A 23288-nucleotide genomic window follows, 5' to 3' on the forward strand; every position below is an offset into this window, starting at 1 on the left:
CGGCACCTTAGAGGGATTTATTATTATTATTGTTATTGTTATTTATGTTGGATTCAAGACATGGTGAGTATCAGAATCTCTCCCCTCGTGCACGCGTATGTTGAGTGACAGCTGGAGGTGAGAGAAGAAAATCTCCTTAATCACACTGTCAATAAAAACTAAAACCAGAGGTATGAAGAGAGAAGAAAGAAACGGCGAGGAGCAGGCAAACACTTGTCTTCATACTCAGAAAAAAAAAACAGACTGAATATTTCTGTATAGAGACTCAGTGTATGCTGTGTGATCCGTTGATAACTTGTGTCGCAACTTTATCGAAGTTTGTAGACCCTTTTCATGGCAGCCATTTTTTTGGAAGAGTAGAGTAAACACAGGTGTTACCAATGATAGTCTATTAATAAACGTTTAGTTCTATTCGGGTCAAACAGAGTCAGGGTGCTGCTATTGTGCATTTTGGCTCACTGGAAAGGCTCTGCTACACGAAATGGAACGAGACCCTAATTTGTATTATAAACATCTGTTCACCCCTATTTAATATCAATATGGTCTATCTCAGGCCTCTGACGTTATACACCCTAAAACAGCCTATTCCTGTTGACAACTACTCAGTTTAACTCGCTTTTTAAATTGCCTTTTTGACTTTATGTGACACTGTTAAGGCCCTAAAGCTGCTGTGAATAGTTTGTAGAGATTAAAATTTAATTTATTGTATTTACAAGGACAACACAAATTAATCAGCATTTCTTTATTTCAACTGAAGGCCTTGATGATGATGTGAAGCTCATCACATACGATCAGTTCTGGAAGAAATATTCAAGAAATTACACACACACACACACACACACACACACACACACAAAACAAAACAATACCAACACACATTTACCCAAATGCTGTAGCCTAGATTTGAGGTACTTGTACGTTATGCTCTTACTCTAGAGTAAAATTGTTGTGTTGTTTTCTGTACAAAAAATACCGAAAGTCGCTTGAGTAAAAGTAAAGACATCGTGTTAAAATATAAGCTACTTTAGTTAAAGTGAGAGTAGAGTTTAGGCCTATACACCCATGATATTTGAAAGTTTTAATTTATATGTCTAGCCTATAAATTATTATTATTATTATTTTTCGTTCGTTTGCGTAAAACGGCGAGGGAAAATATTTCTCTTAGTTGTCAGCTGAATTATTTTTAAGGCAGGCACAGGAATTATGAAGTAAGCCTATTAATGAAAAATAAATATAAAAAAGAAAAAAGAAAAGTAAGGTAACAGTTGTTTTTCAGAGAGTTGGACAGATAAAGAATAATTCCTGCAATTCCTGTCGTTTTTCTGGCTGATTAGAGAGTCCTCCTGGCCTGCAGCGAGCTGCTCCAGTCGGACTTGCACCTTATTAAAGTGGAGCAGATTAAAGATCAAACGGCTGCAGTCAGATTGAGCTCCAGAGGATGATGATGCCGAGGGGAGAGAGACAGAAATGAGTTGTGACAAGTCCCGTGGTTCAGCGGCTCTGTCAGGTTGAGCTGTGATGCGTCAACCCGGTGAATCAGCACCGAGGAGGAGGAGGAGGAGGAGGAGAAGGAGAGACGGCAGGGATGGGAGGAAGAAGAAGAAGAAGGAGGGGAGGAAAAAGAGAGAAGGGTAGTATAGAAAAGGAGGAGGAGGAGGAGGTACAAAAAGGCTCCGCCGTCAGTCAGTCTGTCACACAGACAGACCACACACGCCAAACCAGCGGAGCGTCAATACTCCATCCTGACTGACTCTCAAACGTGATAGATCTTTAATATTATCAGTATTATAGGACTGAATCGGCGTCGCCTGCATTTTGTTTTGTTTTTTTAACTTTATCATCTCCAGAGTTGTCCGAGAGATTTAATTGCGCCTTCACGTGATGAAAAGGTTGCGATTTTTTTAAGAGAGCGAACTAATCCAGAGGAGGACAGAAGAAGAAACATCATAACCGGTTTATTTCAGCTCTGAAATTTGCCAGTGGATGAACTTGTGACAGCGCACTGAACGGAATAAAAGGATCCGGAAAAAATGAAAAGGTGTTACGGAGGTAAGAAGCCTGCATTAATCTAACACTTTTAATAGAAGTTTTTTAAAAAAAATATGAAAAACACTTATTTTTATATAATCAAGCAAGGCAACAGCCTTAATATCCTTTTCTGTTAATTAGATTGTTATTGAGTGGCAATTTTCCTGCAGTTGGTCGATTGTTGTAAATCCGATTAATATTGTAACTTGTGAAAATGTTAAAAGAAGCAAGTTTTGTGTGTTTGGCCACTTTCTAAATATTGTTTTATCTTATGGTTTAATTGCGCATAGATTTTGCACCTAAAACTAAAGAATCTAATTACAAAAATGCACTTATATTGATTTTAAATTGTTTTCATAACGCTGGAAAGAAATACACATAAACTTTTTAAAAATGCTTTTTTGTACATTAATGTTTTTCATATTTTTTAAACATCCCAAATTAATAGAAACGTGGAAACAAACAATGACTGTCCAATTTACTGATGAAGAAAGTGCAAAGTTTTAGTTGGCAGTCTGGAAAGCCCAGAGGTAATCCAGAGTCTTCATCAGGGCATCAGGCATGCTGGACATTCATTGTTTGTTTTATTTTCATCTGCTGTTCCTTTTTTGAAGAGCACCAGATTTTTCATCTTTTTACATTTCCGTAATTTCTTCACATTAGAAAATTTGTGATGATGTGGAGAAACAGATGCTCATCAGCAAACCTCAAAGTTTACCAAAAAAAAACCCAACAAAAACATAACAGACACAGAAAAAGACTTGTCCAACACAGAGGCAAAACTTTATTTCTTTTACAGATTTTAAAATGTATTTTTCAGTATTTCCAAGAAATGTGAAGCCAAATGTGAGAGGAATGTGAGAAGAAAAAGAAGAAACAGGGAGTGAAAAGACTGGAAGAAAATGTCTGTGTGTGTATAAAGGAGAGAAAGAGAGAGAAGGGGGGGTGGCTTTTATTCACACTAAAAAATGACAGGGGTTTAAGGGGTCAGAGGCAGCTAAAGCCCCTGTCTAGTTAGCTGTCACCGATATGAGAAAGTACATGATTCACGTTAGTCAGGGTGTGAGAGGACACAAACACACACACACACACACACACACACTCACACACTCACACACACTCACATTCTCTCACACACGCACACTCTCACACACACGCACACACACACACACACACACACACTTTTCCCCCTGGGACGACTGGAGCGGCTGCTGCTCCGTGTCTCTGAGAGGAAGGAAAAGGAGGTGAAAGAAAGAGGGAAAGACAGGACTGAGGGATGATGAAATGATGAACTAAAGATCACCAAGTTCCTCTCTGTCTCTCTCTCTCTCCTCCTCCTTCTCCTGCCATCCTCCCTCGCTCTCCTCCTCCTCCTCCTCGCATAAGGAGACTTGCCATTAGGAAAAGGTTGGCAATTGCCTTAGGCCGCAAGCTGCCAAGGGCCCCATAAAATGCCTCATAAACTTATGGTTAAGAAAGTTTTTCTCTACCTTCTGCTAATTAATTAATATAAACGTCCATGCCCCAAAAATGTCATCATGCTCAGGGCCTCCTCAATACATTGAAGTATTCAATGATTTTACTGTGCATCTGTAGAGATGATTCAGGAAGACAGTTAGGGTTGGGTATTTTTGTTTATTTTTAAAACCATACTTTTAAAATGGTACCGGTGCTTGAACTGTGCCTGAACCAATACTTTTTTAACAGAAAAAAGAAGCACAAAATGACGTTGAAAGTTTAAAATATTGCTTCTGTCTTTGCTAAGGCAAATTTCGCTGTGAAATTTGACTGTTAACAGTTTAAAGTTTACTTAAATATATAAATAAATGCAAAATACTTACATTTACACAACAAATTTAGATTTTGAGTTGGTATTCACACACATACACACTCCAGCTTTAAACTTGAGCAATTATTTTGCAGAAGTTACATTTTTTAAACTGAGGAAAGGCTGTTGTCTCTTCAAATGGCAAGTACCTATGACATGTCATGTTTTATATCTATGCTTCCATTCGCTGGGGTCAGGGACGCCCACACTGCCGGCTGTGTGTGCTCGGCATGAGGTCACAGACCAGCACGCCGCATCCCTGTGTTCGCAACTTTATCCCCCGTGCGTCACCAGATGCTTCCCCCTTTTAAAAGTTTGAAATAGTTTTAGAACATTTATTTTTCATTCATTGTTTAGTTGAAATCCTTTCAGGTGAAATACAGACATACTTTAAACTGTTTAGCTCAGCATTTTAACCATGTTTAAAATAGCAACTAGCTAACAGAAGACTGCCTGCAGCTCCCAGAGACATTAAGAGAGAGTGTTAACTGGGCATGTTTAGTGATGCATCAGTAATGTGCTCAGGCGTGTGGCACTGAAATGAGGCAGTATAATTTAAGTTGTGATTCGGTCTGGTAGGTACTGGTTGTATAGGAACCAGTGCCATGCTGGCACTATATTTTGGTACCCAGCTCTAAAGACGGCAGCCAACTCATGTAAACAAATGGCTTGGCGTGGTATACAGACTCTGGAAAAATTAAGCGAAGCCACCTCAGCGGTGCTGCGAAAGGGAGCAAGCAGGAAGACACTAAAAGACAATATCCGCCCCAGCCATAGCCTGTTCACCCTGCTGCCGTCTGGCAAGAGATACAGAAGTATCTGCCAAAAGACTACAGAAGTATCTTTTTTTCTGAGGATTGTAGACTCTTCAATCCATCCTCCACAATCCACCTGAAATAAAAGTTTATTTTAATGAATCATTATTTATTAAAGGATTGAAAAAGGGCTAGAACTAAGAATGTGGAGGGCCTCATGTCTGTTTGATTTTGGCCTCAAAATGACTAAATCTGCCGTCCCATCTAGGTGGTCACATCGTGTCCAACCATCAGCAAATTTGGTGTAACTTTAGAAGGACAATAAATAGAGAGCTGAGTGCAGAACAAATTGCTGCTCCCTCTGATACTCAAATTAATAAACACAAAGCTCAGCTGGTGGAAGAACATGCTGTCTCTGACACACACACTCACACACACACGCACAGGTAAACACACACACACACACAAAGACACATGCTCACATACACAGATGCACAGAGACATGTTTTTTCTTCCTTTTGCGCACACATACCTCTTCTCTCTCTCTGTCGTTTCTAACACACACAGATGCAGACACACACAGATGAGGCCTGTTATTGCTGGGAGGGTTGAATTAGTGTCGGTGTGTTTCAGATAAAAGCGTTAGTGTGTGTTGGACACCGACCGGCCGACAGGAGGAAACAAAGGAGGAGTGAAAAGAGAGGAAAATGTGAACCTTTCACATCTTTTGATTCGCTCAGCACTATCCCCGATTCTTCACGGTATATATATGGATGTCAGGAGGATGTGTGCAGGGGAGGAGGCTGTGTGTGTGTGTGTGTGTGTGTGTGTGTGTTGGGGGTGAGAGGAGGTAGAGACAGATAAAAGTAAATAGAGAGGGAGGAGGAGGAGAGGAACTGGCGGTAGAGGGGTTAATGCAGTGCAGATTCCCGATTGACAGAAGTTAGCAGCACCCAGAGGGGAAGAGGGAGAGGAGAGGAGAAGGGGGGAATGATATAAAATGAGTCGGTCACGCTTTGAACAGTTACACATGCTGTTTACATTTTTCCCAAATTAACATGGCCCCTCGCTTCAGAAAAGTCTCCCTCACCGGCTCCCTCTCCCTCTCTCTGTCTCCCCACCACCAACTCCTTTTCCTCTCCCTCCTTCCTTTCAAATCCTCTCTTCCTCCTCCTCCTCCTCCTCCTCCACCTCCTCCTCCCCTCTGTCTCTATCCTTCAAGAACCCAAAATATCTTTCCTCAGTCACAGCTCCAGCTTCACAGCCATGACAGTAGTCATACCGCAATATGAACATACTCTTAGATACTACTGTTTAATATCCTCAGAGATGGACGCAGAAGTAGAAATACTATAAAAATGCTCTGTTACAAGTAAAAGTAAATTAGAAATGTTATTTAAATAAAAGTACACAAGTATTATCAGCAAAATGCACTTAAAAGTATCAAAAGTAAAAGTACTCATGATGCAGATTGGCTCCTTTCACAGTATATTATAGAATATTATATTATTCTGTTATTATCACAAACAAATTAATGTCAGAGCATTTTAATGTTGTAATTTGTCAATGTGGAGACATTTTTCTTTTTAATTTTAAGTGTAAAATGAACCTAGTCGTGGTGCAAAATACAGGAGGTCACAGAGGGTTCGAGATACCTTGATTGATGTGTGAGAGCGTCACTGGAAATATCTTTTATCAAAATTGTCAATAAAACACCTTTTAAAAGTGCACTATGTTAAATATTCATTATTCAAATTACAAAACATTAATTCCCAGTTATGAATATAGAAAAATATTGTGGTGTTTCCTCTCAGATTGCCTTTAAATACCCAGTTATTTTTGGTACAGCCTTCTTCCATGGATGTCGATGCTGCAAATGATTGCCACCAGGTATGTGGTACAAAAAACCCTACAACATTTACCTCTGAAATTTGCAGCACAAGTACAAAATGGCATGGAAATGCTCAACTGAAGTACAACAATGTCAAAATTGTGCTTAAGTACAGTCCTTGAGTAAATGTACTTGCTTTTAAAGCATTTTAATGTGGTAACAGCTCAGGACGGAGCTAATCTTTTTACGTCTTTATATGCTTTTGAGTATGGCCGTATAACAGTGCATGTTATATTTGAAATGTTCATTTTAGATGCTGCAAAGCAACTAATTATAGCTGTCAAATAAATGTAATGGAGTAAAAGCATAATATTTACCTCTAAAATGTAGTACAAAGTGGCATATAATGAAATACTCAACTAGACTAATAGGGAGATAACTTTATTCATTCAATCACAATAACAAATAAGAAACGTTCCACAAGTTAGACAGCTCACAGCAGACAACAAATGAAAGACATACCTCGACGGTGAAGGGGTGTAAGTGTAGGCAGTGCGGTTGCATAAAGTGAGTAGACCTTCCAACAATGTCTTGGGTGGAGAACGGGCCCTTGCACATGATTCAGATTGCCACCGCAGACATATGCCTGTATTCAAAGAAGAACTCACAATAAATTATGAATGCTGCCGTTTGCTACAGATGTCCTCAAAATGCAAACCTATTTCCATCATGGTTTTCTTTCTTTCTTTCTTTTTTTTTTTTTTATAAAATAGTCACTAGTAATCTATATCAAAATTATCTGCATAAATTATAAAAACTATAAATAAACTTAAAATCTGTTAAATGAATGATTTCCTATTTTCTTTTCTTTATTCTCGCTCAGACCATCATAATAGGCCCCATTGTAATTACCTTACACCACTGCCACAGTGATACTAACACTAACACACAAACTAACCATACTGAAAGAAGACGTTCAAGAGCCCAGCTTACCACTAAATTAAAAACAATATATTAATACAAGTCATAAACAAAATTCTGACCATAAAGGATGGACCTAAAAAAAGACCAGTAAAAAAAGGCAATACAAAAGAACTAAAGCCTCTAATTAAACAATTTACAAGGACAACTGGATTAGATGTAAAACAACATCTTTAAGGCTGCACTTAACAAATATTTTAATTAGCAATTAATTTGCTGATTACTTTGTTAATTGAGCAACCAACTCTTGAGTCAAGAGCAGGGATTCAAACTCAGTTTCATCGTCGGCCACATCTGCATTATAAATGTAAGTTTATATTGATGGATGAACCTGTTATCATATTAAGCGACATAGCCGCCTCTGCATTCAAATATTATTGGCTTTAGCAATAACTCAATAATTAATAACTAGCTCTGAAAGCAGAAGTCACAAGAAAATAATGGTAAGCAGTAGTAGTATAGTGTAAGCAACAAAGTCAAAATAACAGTAAGGGTTGTTTTAGATTTGATGATCGACAACCAAGGTTTCAAATCCAAAATGTATATTTGCCTTCAGTGTGTGGGTAATAAAATCAGGATGCATCCTGGGACATGTCATTTATGGACACTGTACTTCTGTAACACAGCATTGAATTTCCATTGTGGAAAGTAAATGATTTGCGAGCTTTCGCAGGTCACATAAAATGAGGTGCTGGGCCGGATTCAGCCTATGGGCCTTGAGTTTGATACATATGGTCAATAGAATAAAATCTCCAATTTCAGTTTCCTAAAACCCGAGATGATCTTCAAATCAATCAAATCAGTTGTTTTGTCAACCAAAAGTCCAAAACTTCAAATATATTCCTCTTCAGATAAGACAGAAGCTGTGGCTACTCTTCAGATTTAAGAAGCTGGAACTAGAGAATATTTTCTATTTTTGCTAATGTCTTAAATAATGAAGTAAAGTGAAGTTTTACTATTAACTGACTGATTGTTTCAGATGCTCAAAAGTACGACCTCAGAAGTCTGTATTTAAGTTATAATCAAGTCCTACTTTCTTTTCATTCAGTGACTTTGAAATTCAGCAGTGTTTTCTTATCTGATTCTTTTTTTAGTTTTCTTTTTAAGGGAAAACGGAGGTGGAGATGGGGAGTAGCTGAGTGAGGGTAGCAGGGGAGGAAGGGGGGTGTTAAGAGGTAAATTAAAAACTGAAGGTCTGAAAAAGATGAAGGAGGGAAAAAGAGACGTCGATGTAGGGAACGAGTGGAGCCAATTAGTGAAAGGAAGAGAGGGGAGCGGTAATTAGGGAGAGAAAGGAAGGAGACTTTAAAATGGTTTAAAGTTTGATGTTTCAGGAAGATTTAGAGAGCGAGGGGGGGACAGATGAAGCAACAAAGAAATTGAAACCAAACATGGCGATAAAGCACAGAGCGACTGGAATCTACAGATTAAAAAAAAAAAAAGACATGGTTAGATTGGCTTATAAGGTGAAGAGACAGAGACAGAGGACGACAAGTTTATGACTAGAGGGAAATAGTCGCACAGAGAGTTTCTGGGCATAAACAGAAATTTTATTGGATTTTTTTTTTAGTGTGTGTGTGTGTGTGTGTGTGTGTGTGTGTGTGTGTGTGTGTGTGCGCGCGCATGTGTTTTCTTTCGCCTTTGTTTTTGGGTCATTGATGTTGTTTGGCAGCCCCAGTGTGTGTCCAGTGCCAAGAGGATCAATGTGAAATTCAGTATGAACAAACTCCAGAGGCTGGAAATCTCATGGGAGAAGTGATGTGAAAAGCGTGTGTGTTTGTGCGTGTGTGTGTGTGTGCTTAAGTACACAATGGTTTGTTTATGTGTATCTATTCAGTTTAAAGTCTGTGCATACATGGATTTACGCTCCAGTGCAGAATCTGGATTCGTATGTGTGCATATTTGTGTGTGTGTTTGTGTGTGTTGAGTTAGTGCAGGAATGCGCATTTGATTGAGTGCAGATTGCACATAAATCTGGATTTTTACTGTACACAGACACATAATAGCGACCCTGACCCCAGACTGTCAAACCCCCCACCTCATCCTCACTCACCAACGCGTGCCTCCGTCCAAGTCCACTGTGGCTCTATCCTTCACGTCACTCTTTTGGTGTGTGCATGTTTTATTTTTTGCCCCGGGCATCCTGCACAGGTGTGTTTATATTTACGGTAAGAGTCATGACAGAAGGGAAGAATTGCCACCAGGTACAGCACAGCAGAATAATTTAAAAACTATGCGAGATACAAACAGCTCCTCGGAGTTTGGCTCCGATGGGTCTTTTCTGTCAGCAAAGCCACAATGAGCCTGCAGCTCTGTCTCTGACACGTTAGCAGGATGACAACAAATATGCAACACGAGGCACAGGATGAAAGTACATTGTGAGAGAGAAACGTGACACGTGCAGTTAAAAAATGGTCACAGATAGCAGATTTACAAGTAATCCAGTGTAATGATAAATCTCATTATAGATCAAGGGCCACATACGGCCCAGTTTGATCTCAAGGCCAGACTGGTAAAACCATTGCATAAACAACAACAACTTCCTCCATTTTTACTGCAAAGCAATACAAGTCTATTAATCAAACGTTCACAATTAACAAACCATGCATTTACAAAGAGGATGATAAACAGCCTGATATGTCTTAGGAAAATACGTGCCATTGTCCCAGTTTTCCCTCATTCAATAAGTCCACTGTCATTTCATGCATGCATTACAATATACGAGTCACAGCTGAACACAAAATGATGCACAAAACATTTTTGGATTTTGGAACTGCACAACAATATTTTACTTTTTTATTAGTTAAACAATTTGAGATCTAGAAATTATTTAAATTTTCGAAACTTCTAATATTTGGTAGTAATACTTCATCACCACACAAGCTCAACTAAAGTGAAAGTTAATGAGGAAGAAGGCCTGCAAACCATTTACAAATAAAAAAAAAAAAATCTGGCAGATATAAGTCTGATACACATTATTTTTTCATTGATGCTTCTGACTGACAGTATTTTGCAGAATGTTTAATATCTACAGATATGACCACAATAAGTTTTTTATACTTTGCAATGCTGTCTAATGGGCATTTGACGTTGCAGTGAGCTACGACATGTCGATTTCTGTGATACTGAATGATGAACTTATTTCAAGAATGTGAAGAATCAGTCTTGATCTTGGCAACATGTCTGATCAAATACTGTAAACTTCAGCTTTTTCTGAAGCTGAAAAGAAAAAAAAGAAACAAATCTTCCGTCTTCTGTCTTTTTCAAATGACCACTGATGTTTAATGCATTAACAACAGCAGGCATTCAATGAAAAGGTTTCTCCAAGTCTTCAGTCTAAATCCCTTGCTGTTCTGCACCTCAATTCAAATCTACCTGCTCGTTGTTGAATTATGATTTTAAAAGTAATGAAGTAATGCATACTTAAAAGACCCACAAAATGACTCAATTAAAGTCATTTAAGTAGTTGTAGTCAGTTATTTCCTCTCCTGGCTGTAACGGGCAGTGATGGAGACCTTTTTTTTGCCATTTTCAAATGTTCAGTGAAACTTCTGTAGTTCTGTTCTGCTGTTAGATATTGCTGATTTTCTCCAACTTATAATTGTAACTACTGTGGGCAGCTGGGAACAGTTGTAACGACTCTGGAGATCGACTGTCTTCTAGAGCATAACATCAATCTCTCATCCAGGGACCACTGGATGAAACATGGATGGATACATCAGTCACCTCTATCCATCATGTTACCTGATTTTGTCCTCCAGTGTTGCAGTCTTCTCCACGGTGGTTAATTAACACTAAAATGTAACGGAGTGGGACGTAGCCTGCTGCGTGTTGTTTTTCTTGTGGAAAAACACACCATGAATGTTTCAAGCTTTTTAACAAAAATCCAACTGCATGAATTGATTAACGCTAAATCCTGTCAAAGTTTTACGATGTGTGCTCACCAAAAATATGCCATGACAATATACTGCAGTCATCCTAATCAAAGCTGCAGAGGGAATGATAAACATCTAATTAGGACTGAATTCATAACATCTTCTACATACTGATGTTTCCTCTCGGTTTAAGACCTCTTTCAAGTGGTTAGAGCGATGGAGGGCAACCTCTCTTGGCACTGGAGCTAGTTTTTCCTGGACCAGACTGGAGAGATTAACTTGCACATGGTTTTCCCACAATACCAAATTCTGTTTAAGTGCTTGTTGAAAACCTCAAATAGTGGTGCATGTTGGGAAAGATGAAATACTAGTACAACACCCACAAACGCTGGGTCACCGGTTTACCAAAATACTGTCTGGAGTGTAAGATGTCAAGTGTGCTACAAGGCTCCTCATGCCCCTGAACAACACAAGCCTGCGCCCAAAAATTCAACCCTGAACCCTGAACCCTGAACACAACCCCGTATCCTAAAACTCAACCCTGAACCCTGACGTTTAACTCTGACCTGCCTGGAGCTCAGAAGCTCTGGCGCCTGATCCTCATGTTCAGCTCTGTACGCTCTTAGAAATAAGGGTTCCAACAGGGTTCTTTCTCAAGGGCTGAGGTTCTACCCAGTACTATCCGCTTATCAAGAACCTTTTTTTGAAGAAAGGGTTTGTCACGGGTTATTTGCAAGACTATGGGTTCCATTAAGAACCCATTCTTCTAGGACTGCTACAAGTTTTTAATCAAGGGGTTCTTTGTACCATTATATAAAATGGTTCTCTGTAGAACCTCCTTGGTGAGTTCTTGGTAAAACCCATGGAATACAGAAGAGTTCTCGGTTGAACCCTCTCAGTACGTTCTAGGTAAGAGCCTTGGAATATAAAAGGGTTCTAGGTAGACGTCCTTGGCTGGGTTTCTAGGTAAAACACTTGGAATATAAAAGGGTTATTCATAGAACCTTGTTGGTGGGTTCTAGGTAAAACCCTTGGAATATAGACCGGTTCTCAGTGGAACCCCCTGGGAGGGTTCTAGGTAGGAGCCTCGGCATATAAAAGGGTTCTAGGTAGAATCCTTTGGCTGGGTTTCAAGGTAAAACCTTTGGAATGTATAAAGGTTCTCGATAGATCCTCCCTGGGTAGGTTCTAGGTAAAGCCCTTGAATTATAAAAAAGTTCTCAAGAGAACTTCCTGGGTGGCTGGATAGAACCTTTCATAGGGGCTTCTGGGTGGAACCTTTCTCAGATGTATAAGCCTTTATGTGGAGTTCTAGGTAGAACTCACTGCGAGAGATCCAAGTGGAACTCTTATAAAAGCTTATACCGGGAACTAAAAAGGGTTCCCCTCTGGGGACATGCTGAAGAACCTTTGTAGCTCTAATTAGCACCTTTATTTCTCAGAGTGTGTTGCAGATGGCTGCCAGACTCCGGACTGGCAGATCTTTACACCAGCGAACAAACCGTAGATAAAAATCTGATCTGTTGTGAATAATGGAGCTCCCCTGTGTGTGTGCGTGTGTAACCCCAACAGAGAGTCACACACACACACACACACACACACGAGTGCACAGAGGCAGGTCATGGTCGGCCATTGTAGGGAACCCCTGTGTTGCTGTAATGCAATCCTCGCACGGAGAATGTTCTGGTTTCAACCCTGCCCCGCGGCGTGTGCTTCCACTGCCAGGTACACAGTCTCGAGCCTGCAGGGCTCCCCTTGAAGTAGGCCTGTACGCCGACTACAGTGCAGTTACTCAATTTAATATTATATAACAACAACAGGGCTCTGAGTTTGAGTTATCGCCGTCTAGTCGTACAAAAGAGAGGTTGTTTTAAAGCCACAACGCAGGATGCTTTTAGACATGTCAGCGCTCAATCAAAACAACAAGAGACCTTCACGTCTGGCAATCATCTCAGAGCATGTGGCTGCAGACAAAAGGAAACAGTTTGGAACAGTTTGGGCTGATTTTTGCCAATTTTCTTTCTCCTTCTTTTCAGTACCTGTTTATTCCTTCCGAATGTGACCCTTTTTGCACTCTGTGTGTCCTTCTCCTGCTGGGCTGTTTACTCAGCGATGTCGTGCTGATTTGGGGCTGTTTTGATGCTAATGGAGGATGTTCGGGGGGAGGAGACCGTGGCCTGATGAGCTCCAAATGTTCAGCCATTGCTGAAAGATACTTATTACTTCTGACAGGTGATGAGGCTTTTGTGGTTGAGCAGATCGGCTGAGGGGGGCTGTCCCAGTTGACTGATTTCAAGGTGTGTGTGGGAGCATCTGGGAGTTGGCCCGGCCCAACCACAGTGTTTTAGAAAATAGTCTGGGAGGAGGCTTTGATGTAGCCGACAGCTCAGGGTCAACAGGTAGTGGAGGAGTTACCAGCTGAGAAGGAGGCTGTTTGAGGGTTGTTTGTTCATGTTTTGTACTTGTCATTCTGACTGACAAGCATTTCTAATCCTGTTTAAATTAAAACTGCCACTTTCCCAATCTGTCACTCAGTCTGTCATTAAAACTCAAGTCCTTTGATGAAGACATTTTTTTTTCGGCGAACTTGAGCTTGTTAGGCTGGTTTGGAAGCAGATGAGGTATACTGTAAAAATATATGTCATCACAGTCGCTGGTGTCATCATTGCAATTTGTAACAATCAAGACAGATTAACAAGAGATTAACCTTATACTTGTCAGTGTTTCTGAATACTTCACATGCTTTAGGCACACTGTGAACCCAAATATATCAGAACTGCTCAAAAAAATAAATAAATAAATAAATAAAATTAAAAAAAATTCTTGAAATAATAAACTCAAAAGTTGGAGGTTATCAGAGTTTAAGTATTTGGAGTTAGTGTCACGTGCACTTTTTGATTCCAGTTAAATCAACATCGTTGATTGAGCCAACTTGATCATTTTGAGTGCATGTAACCCCCTCATTGCAACAAGTTAAGAGAAATTAATAATAGTGTATAGTATGTTAGTATATAGTATTCATATATTATAGTAAGTATGTTAGCCAATTTTTTCATGTTCAGTGTTTTTTGGATGTGTTGATGGACCTTATTTCCCCTCATTAAATCATTAGTTTAATGAAGACAAGTTAGAAGAACCTCTAAACAACTTTGAAGTTTTTACTATCACACATTCTTGTTTTCTTTCCGCTTTACATTTTGTTGGTGATTTTAACATTTCTGCGAGGGATTATGTCCAGTGAGTGTGTCATTATTATGAAATAAACCCCCACAGGGTGATGCAGGACTCGATTCTCCCTCTTGAATCACAGTGAAGGGCTTTATTTCACAATAATGACCCACTAGGGGTGTCATAGTATATTGACAATAACCATGATATTTAATACTTAAAAAAATGATATCATACTAATATATATGATGTAAATAAATATATTCTATGCTCTTAATTCCCGTCTGTCTCTTTTGTTTATCTGATCATCTGGTCGCCTTTTCACCGTCCATTAAGTAGAATTGCACTTATTGCAAACGCCTGCACTCATATTTTGAATTTATTTGTCAAAAAAGAGACAAAGCACACAATAAACAAAGTTTAAGATTAATTTTAACTGATAGCATATGTTGTTTATGTTGTTTTCATCTTGTTATATTTGTCATGCTCAGGCGTAATGAGTACAGTAATTACGCAAAATTAAAATAATTAATAATTCCCCTGAAATGCATTAAAACTAAGGCAACAAGCCTGTTTTCAAAATGTCATGAGTAGAAAGTCCTGATTTTTCTGTTAAAATGTAGGGAGTAAAAGTAAAACGTTGTCAGGATAATAAATACTCAGGTAAAGTACAGATACCTGAAAAAAAAGTAGCTCATAGCAAGTATCTTTTGAAAGTTTTGTATAAAATTTTCCATAAAATTGATGTTTAGCAGCATGTTCAAAACATATGATAGCCAACATGGTAGGTCTGTTTTTATGATTAAGAATCTACAGATCAACAGATTTTCTAAGAGAATTCCCTCCATATCCATGAATTGGTGGATGTTCTACCTATTACACATCCTTGTTTAACGTAACACACAGTACACAACATCATTACGTTTCTACCCAACCCTGTTTGGGAGTGCGTACCAATAATGTAAACAGCTGAGTCAGAGGAAAAAGGTGTCGACTGTTTGAGGTCAGAACTTGTTTTCTTAGAACCGCTGAAACCTGATGAAGGTAAATGTTTTGAAAGTAGTGAAACCATTCACTTGAAAATCTATTTTGCATACTGTGGGGCCCGTTGTGATGGAAAGATTAAAGAGAAAGAAAAAAAAGGGCATCAGAGAGAAAGAAGGAGAGCTAATCGGGGTTAATTGGCTGCTGTTATTTTGACCCGAGGCAGAAAAGAGATAAGCAGGTCAAGAGGAAGAAAGGTACGATGGGAAAGAAAGGAGAGTCTGAGTGCAGTGTGACGTGTTTGAGAGGGGAAAGGATTTAAATTGGTGAGGCGACGGGAGGCCCGAGGTGAGTCATAGAGAGCTGACGGGGTCACACACACACTGAGCAACACATATTTCACACCTGTTGAAAGGCAGCATGTTTTACCGACAATTACAAGCATGAATCACTGCCTACCACCCGGGTGTCAGGAGAAAAAGAGGATGGATTTCATTTCACTGTTGGGGGGGGGGGGCAGTAAACAGAAATATTTCTCAAGAGCAATTCCTGAACGGGACGCCAAAAGTGCTGCCCAAAGTACTGCTGTATTAAAGTACACAGAGGACTGCATAATTGATCAGGATTATAGCAGCATGTTCAAATGTTTCAAATAATTTTATAACATGGCTTTGACAAATACTTGATTCTGATTGGTCAATTACAGCATTTTAAGGTCTTTTATTTCTGTATAGCGGACCGTTGCCATGTGTAAGAGACTGTTGCCATGGAAGCAGTTCTGATCACAGACTACGGAGGAGCAATACAACATTTTTTTAAATTCATAAAATCACTTTTAAATTAATGTTTTGTATCAAAATATTATTTTTTTTGTTAAGCAACTATACAGGCCTAATAAGCAGGATCATGTACAGTGAGCAGGTCATTGAAATACACCTGTTCAGGATGATTCAAAACCCCTCCGCTACACACTGGGCTCCTGTATCATCCTGTCAGAGTTTTCGCGATAATGACCTGCTCACTGTACATTATCCCTCACATATTAATAGTAATAATAAAAGTCTCAACTTGTTTGAAGCAAACCAGCCAACATGTGAAAGTATAGGTGAATAGGAGCAAGTGAATTCTTGTCATTTACAAACGGTATTGCATAGATGTATCAATTGAGTTCGTACTTGTGTATCAATTAATTGTGTAGCCCTAGTTGGACCACTGTGTAGCCTATGAGGAAGGGGGATCTTTCTAAACTTAAAAATGTTTTCTTGTTTTTTGGTTTATAATTGGCTCAAGTGCTTCCAGAGTATATTATATTACTTAAAATTATATAATTATGTTTACAATGATGTGTTGAGGGGGACAACTGTCTGTCTGCTTTTTCCAGAAAGGGGGTTTCTAGACCTCACAGTCCTCCCCTGTAATTTATGCCCTTGGACAGAGAGCAGAGACGACGAAAGAAGTGCGTGTCATGCTTGAGTGAAAGGGCCGAGGAAGTGCTGAAAGAGAGAGTTTGAAAGTGACAGCGAGGATGAGATGAAGAGAAGTGGACGTACATGAAGTTCCTTAATGTTGAAAACCACCTTTCAGCTCCAATTTTCTCTGTTTGAAACCAGAAACAGGGGCATTAAAATGTTTCCAGTGTTACAACCCCCTCTCTCTCTTTTCTCATACACACACACACACTTAACAGCACACACACATACATAAAATCATTGTATACACTCACAGCGATGTGAATTTAATCCACATATATAATTACGGCTACAAACATTCTCACAAACACTCACACAGTAACATTAAACTCCCACACAAACACTCACAAACCTAAACAAGAAGTCTACACAGCAAACATACAACTGATACAAACACATTAATGTTTGTGATTGTAAAGAAAGCCACATGTCTTTGTTTTTGGGATATCATTCAGGAATGAACATGTGTGTGTGTGTATGTGTGTGTGAACATAGGAGCCATTTGTCTGCCTGTCTGAAGCTATTAAGAGAGGTTTTATTTGAAGCCAGAGTAAACCTCCGACAGCCAGAAACCTCTAAAATTAGATTGGAAACGGAAAAAGCTTTATTGGCAGTGTCAGATGACTCTGACCTGGCAATATGTAAACAGACGAGGCCATCGCCATAGAGACAAAGAAATAAACCAGAATATTGTAAAAAATTCCTATAAACAGTGTGATGGTGCAGCGACTGGAGGTGATTTTTTGTCTGTTGAGCTCTCAAATCATCAAATTCATTAAAAACTGAGCACCCAAGTTAAATAATCACAAAATGTCTGAGAAAATAATGTGTGAGATATATTTCACCTCACTGTTATGATTACAAATACCTCTGCAGTGTGTGTTAATTATCACTTGGACACCTGCAATATGAATGTCATTAAAGATACATCTCTCACACCGTCTGTCCGAGTTTTAATCTGTCTTTTATTTTCTAATTTCTCACAGTGCATCAACACCAGCTCATCTTGCTATTGGCTGCTGCCATGGCAACCGCCCTGGACTCTTCACACAACCTGGCCAGTGAGAGGAGTTCGATAGAAAGCACGTACGAGCTGACCAAATACCTGGAGTATCAGCTCAAGGAAATCAAAGACATATATGTGAGTCATTTTTTGTCAAATGAGTTCTTATTGATTGATCAAAATCAACAACCAATCAGTTTTGTGTAAGTTTGAATGTATATATATATAAACAGGAACTCATATATAATTTATTTTCTTATAATAATGTATTAATGACAATTTGATTACAATCTAATAATGTGAAAGGGGTCAGTTTTCATGATGAACCTACAGAGAATTATTGTCTGAATCTGCAGCTCCACTCAGTTTCACAGAGCTTTATAGTGAGTTTCAGCTCATTGTTTAGCTATCTGGCCTGTAACTTTACTTTTGGTCAGTGTGATTTCATGGAATGATGTATAAATAGCAAAATTATTTTGAGTTTCATCTTTATGTGTTTTAAATTGTTCTCTTGTCACTTAATGCCATTTAGTTTGGCATATTTTTTGAGGATGTGGTAACAATTGTCAGGTGACCTTCATCATGGTTAATGTCGGGAAATGCATGCAATTTGGTTTGGTTCCGGCAACAAATCTACTTGGTTAGGTTTAGGAAAGTTACTTACTTAAGTTAACTTCCATATGTGCATTAAAATAAGTCAATGCTGACTTTTTGTTCAATGCTGACCTTTTGTTCTATGTGGAACACAAACTGCAGTCTCCTGGGTCAACCTCACCTGACATTTTTTCTATCTTCGCATATAATTTGCATATAATTTGACACGCCATCTCTGCACATTATAAGTCAGGACAGACTAAATGACACGAAAGGCATGAAAAGAGTGACTTCAGACATTGGCGTATTAGTCATATGCTATTTGGTGAGAACTTGCCGTTTTGGTTCACTCTCATCACTCAGTGTCATTTTCTGCCACAGTAGGCAGCTGTTTTCTGTGGAAAAAAACTCTAAAAACCCCACAGTACATCAGCTGCTCAGTGCCAAAAGGGAGGCAGACAGTCTAGAGCTGGTGGAGACCAAAAACAGAGTTTAAAGAAAATTAATATTTTAGTTACTTTTGTCTGGTGGCCAGAAATGTGACTCTAAATGCATGATAACGTTGCTCTATAACTGTTTGCTAAAAAGGTCAACATTTAAACTTAAAAGGTGATATGGATGATATTTCAGTGTTGAATATTTAAAGAATAAGTTGTATGTTGTTGTATGTCTGGATGTCTGAGAGTCAGGAAGAGTCACAACAGATCTGACTAATTTGGAAACAAAGCCAAAGTGCAAAGTGGTTGTTGTAAACCTCCATCACAGTTTAGAGCTCGACTTTATGGTTCAACTTTGCTGTACATACAATTTTCATGTGTATTGAGGAATTATTACGGACACGACAGGAGCTCATTTTCACTTTAACCTCCACATAAAGTGATTTAGATAAGCTGGCTTAACCACTGGCTTGTTTACAACCTGTCTGATCATCTGTTTATGTCTCTTGGCCTGGGGAACTTTACTGTAGCAGTGAAGGTGTGCTGTTTTATGATGAAAATAAGTAATAAATCAGAATCCATCAAACCTTCTCATTCTTTCCCTCTCACATCTCTTCCAGCTGACCTATCTCGGTCCTCCATTCAACGAGAAAGACTTCTCCCCTCCACGGCCCAACAGTACGGCTCTGTCCCTGCCCAGCGCCGCCACCCGCCTCGAGCTGTGGCACGGCCTGGAGAACCAAGCTCGGCTAGCCCAGAACCAGAAGGCCTACTCTGTCCTGCTGGCAGCCGTCAGGGAGCTGGCCCGCTCCACCCTCTGCCCCTCCCTCAAGACCTCCCTGCTGCACTTCTGCACAGGCCTGGACGGGCTGCTGGGCTCCATATCCGCGCTGATGACGACCCTTGGCTACGCACTTCCTCCTTCTGCAGACATGGGCAGTAACGCTGGAGAGGTGCAGTACCCTCAGAGGGGAACAGGGCGCGATAGACCGGCTCCACTGATGAGTCAGAACCTCTACAGGTCCAGAGCTGGGACGAGGGCGGAGTCTGGTCAGCGTAACAACCAAAGAAGAAGTGGAGTGAGGGTGGTGAGAGGAGAGAGGGATGACGGTGTGGAGCTGGTGCAAAAAAGGAGAGGGAAAGAAGGGAGGAGAGCAGAGGCAACTGGAGGAAGAAGTGGTGGATCAAGGGAGAAGGGAAGGGGAGAAAGAGGGAGGAGAGGGAGGAGGGAAGAGCCAGAGAGCGGGAAATGGACCACCAGCGAAGACGAGAGAGTAGAGCTGGAGGAAGAGGAGAAGCTTGAGCGAGAGGGAGGAGCAGAGGGATGGGGGAGGAGGAGAAGGTTGTTGAGCATCAGTGAGGATGGAGAGGAGAAGGAGAGGCAGGCTGAACCCAGGATAGGAGCGTCGTACCCAGGTACACAAGGCTCCACCTCCCTCCAAACCAACAACAACAATCAGTACAGCTACAACCTGAACTCACACCACCCAGACACACTCAGAGAAGAAGATGGCTTTATTGTAGAGAGAAGGAGAAAGTTTATGGAGGAGGAAAAGCAAACAGACACCTCCTCTTCCACCACTTTCCACCATCAACGTCGGCCTCCTCGCTCCCTCCTCTCCCCCACCCTCCAGCCTCCTCTGTCCACCCTCTCCCTCCTCTACCAGTTTGGAACGGGTGAGGAGCACACCCTCCTCTCCCAGCCCGTCCCTCTGTCTTTACAAAGGGGCACCTCCCTCCTTTCACCTCCTCTGACTCCACTCCTGTCCTCCACTTCCTCTTCCTCCCCCTCTTCGTCTTCCCTGCTGTCGGTGAGGCCGACCATGAATGACTTTGCCAGGAAGGTGGAGGGCTTTTGGATATTGCGAGAGCTGCAGAGCTGGCTGTGGCGTTCTGCAAAGGACTTTAACCGCCTCAAGAAGAGACTCCGAGGCTGAGACACTGAACAGACAGCACACACACAAGTGCAGCATATCGGAAATCTATTTTTTGCACAAAGTCCGAGCGGAAACAAACTGAGAGCTTTAACAGACAAAAGCGCATAAACACATTCATGCTTAAAGGGATAGTTCAGATTATTTAATGTGAGATTTTATGAGGTATTATTATTATCATTGTCAGTGTATTACCTGTAGTAGATGGATAGGTAGATTTTTTTTTTTAAAGTGGGCCTTTCTTCAGGTGGTTAAAGGGTGTTTTACTGCTGACCCTGTCCACAACAGTACTTTGCTTCTCCAAACTGGGGGCATGATAAATGCCATTTACTATAGGTAGTACACTGACTATCAATACCTCATACAACCCCACTTTAAATAATCTGAACTATCCCTGTAAAACATTCATTCATACCATACTGGAATAAGTGAATGAAGGACTATTTGGCAGGTCACCAGAAGTGCTAATGGAATATAACACACACAAAGCCAACACATTACCAGCACTGTCACCCGCCTAATGCACATAGCAGCTCATTCAGCGAGACACACTGAGACTGGGCTGAGTTACCGGACTTCACGGCTCATAGATCCACAGAAATACCACTGTAGGTGGTTACACACACAAACCGCACACACACATGGGGGTACACTGAGTGACAGCCAGAGAGACAGACAGTGCGGCCATTGAGAGTGAAAGCTGATTCAGTGACCTCAGATGCGTGAATCAGCAAACATTCATTTTCTCTAAAGGAAGGAGGGAAAATTTCTGAATGGGTAAAAGACAAAAGGAGATGAGGAAATGGCCAGAGGGATGAAGAGGATGAGAGGAAGAGGAGGACGGGAGGAGGCGTGAGTCAGGAGATGAGCACTGGAAATAACGGGCAAAGGGGTATTGCTGAGTAATCAGAAGTCGGTTGTTCAGTTACAGTAACTCTACAACAGCGCTACACATACTGTCTAGACAGAGAGGTGGTCAAACATACACACACTTATTGTGGTATTTGGTGCCTTAACATCATTCACTTCTATGCCGCTTTTGATTCAGTGCTCATTCGTTTTTACCACTTTTCCATAGCAATACATATTTAACACAATCTTATTTAGAATAGACATTTTCCCTGAAAAACAATAGTCGTGTGCTCTCTGTATAAAGAAATACTTAAATATTTTGGGAAACGTGTATTTGCTTTTTTTTTATGAGGGCGAAATGAGAACATCAACACCACTCTCATGTTTGTACTCTGAATATGAAGATGGAGCCAGCCAGATGGTTAGCTTAGCTTAGCATGAAGAAGGAAAACAGTGGGAAACACCAAGCCCTGCTCTGTCAAAATGTAACAAAATCAACCCAAATCCACTAATTAATATATAATCCATTTATTTAATGCAGATAAAAACTATGCATGGAATGTTGTGTCGTGGTTGTCACTCTGAGGCTGCTAGGCAACCAGCAGAGATTCTGGAACTCACTGTTGGCCAAAGCTGGAAATACGCTGTACAATTTGTGCCCATTTTGGACCCGACTGTTAAGCTGCAAGTTACTCATTTTAGAGTTGGACCGACTTTGAACTTTGTTGGGTGTCGTTTGACATTTTCGAAAGCTGTTACCGGGCTCTCCTACAGTTGAAGCAGAGCCATAGGTCGATTCCCTGAGGTCATTGCCTTTTTCCTCACTTTACCTATGCAAACAGGCAAACAGAGCATGTGAAATTACCATGGAAACGTGGAAAAATATGGACAGTGAAATACAAATAGCTTGCCTCCAATCTGCTCTGCAAAATGGACAAGCCACACTGTCCATGTCTTCCTTGACACCCGTGAGTTCATACTGTCTGTTTGTACTCTCAGGTATCTGCTTTATTTTACCGATTCATGTTCGCTCTCAGCTGCTGAGGAGTCACGTTAAGGTACTGCTGATGAAAACCTTGATTTCCTGATTTTGCTTTTTCATAAGAAAGCTTTTAAAAACAAAATGTGAAGAATTTACAGGAGATGAAAAAAGTATTAAAGCGCCGTTTTACATCTGTTCAATTCAAGACGAGTGCCTCTTCAGTGATGCAAATCCATGCTGTACTGTGCTGATGCGTCGAGTCAAAGAGTGTCAAATTAAATCAGCACGTGTATGAACAAGGGGTCAGAATGTGTTGATTGGCAACAACACAAATACGATGCTGGCCCTGAACACAGTGAGCTCCACTAGCTCTCCACTGTCGTTTCACTCGTCCCCCACAGTGTCGTTTCACTCTGTGTTCTGGTCAGTGAGATCTTCTTCTTGTGTCGCCAACAATGCACTGAGCTCAGCCCTGGTTTCAGTTCATTTAGGTTAACGGACAGCTGCAGAGAGAAACTCAGTCAAAATACTTACGGGATGAGGGATATCATTCATTGTCCATCACGG

The 23288-nt window shown here is 40.4% G+C and overlaps 1 protein-coding gene across 1 annotated transcript; it reads left to right on the top strand.

The window, feature by feature from the left end:
* The first annotated feature begins 1580 nt into the window (after positions 1-1580).
* clcf1 (cardiotrophin-like cytokine factor 1) lies at positions 1581-21065 on the top strand. Its single transcript, XM_084719085.1, has 3 exons — positions 1581-2049; positions 17906-18060; positions 19574-21065. Exons 1-3 carry the CDS (start codon positions 2031-2033, stop codon positions 20888-20890), a joined length of 1491 nt encoding a protein of 496 aa, XP_084575211.1. The 5' UTR covers positions 1581-2030; the 3' UTR covers positions 20891-21065.
* The last annotated feature ends 2223 nt before the right edge of the window (positions 21066-23288 follow it).

Source organism: Lutjanus erythropterus, chromosome 5 (assembly GCF_056507025.1).
Source record: "Lutjanus erythropterus isolate fLutEry1 chromosome 5, fLutEry1.hap2, whole genome shotgun sequence".
In the NCBI taxonomy this organism is placed as follows: domain Eukaryota; kingdom Metazoa; phylum Chordata; class Actinopteri; order Lutjaniformes; family Lutjanidae; genus Lutjanus; species Lutjanus erythropterus.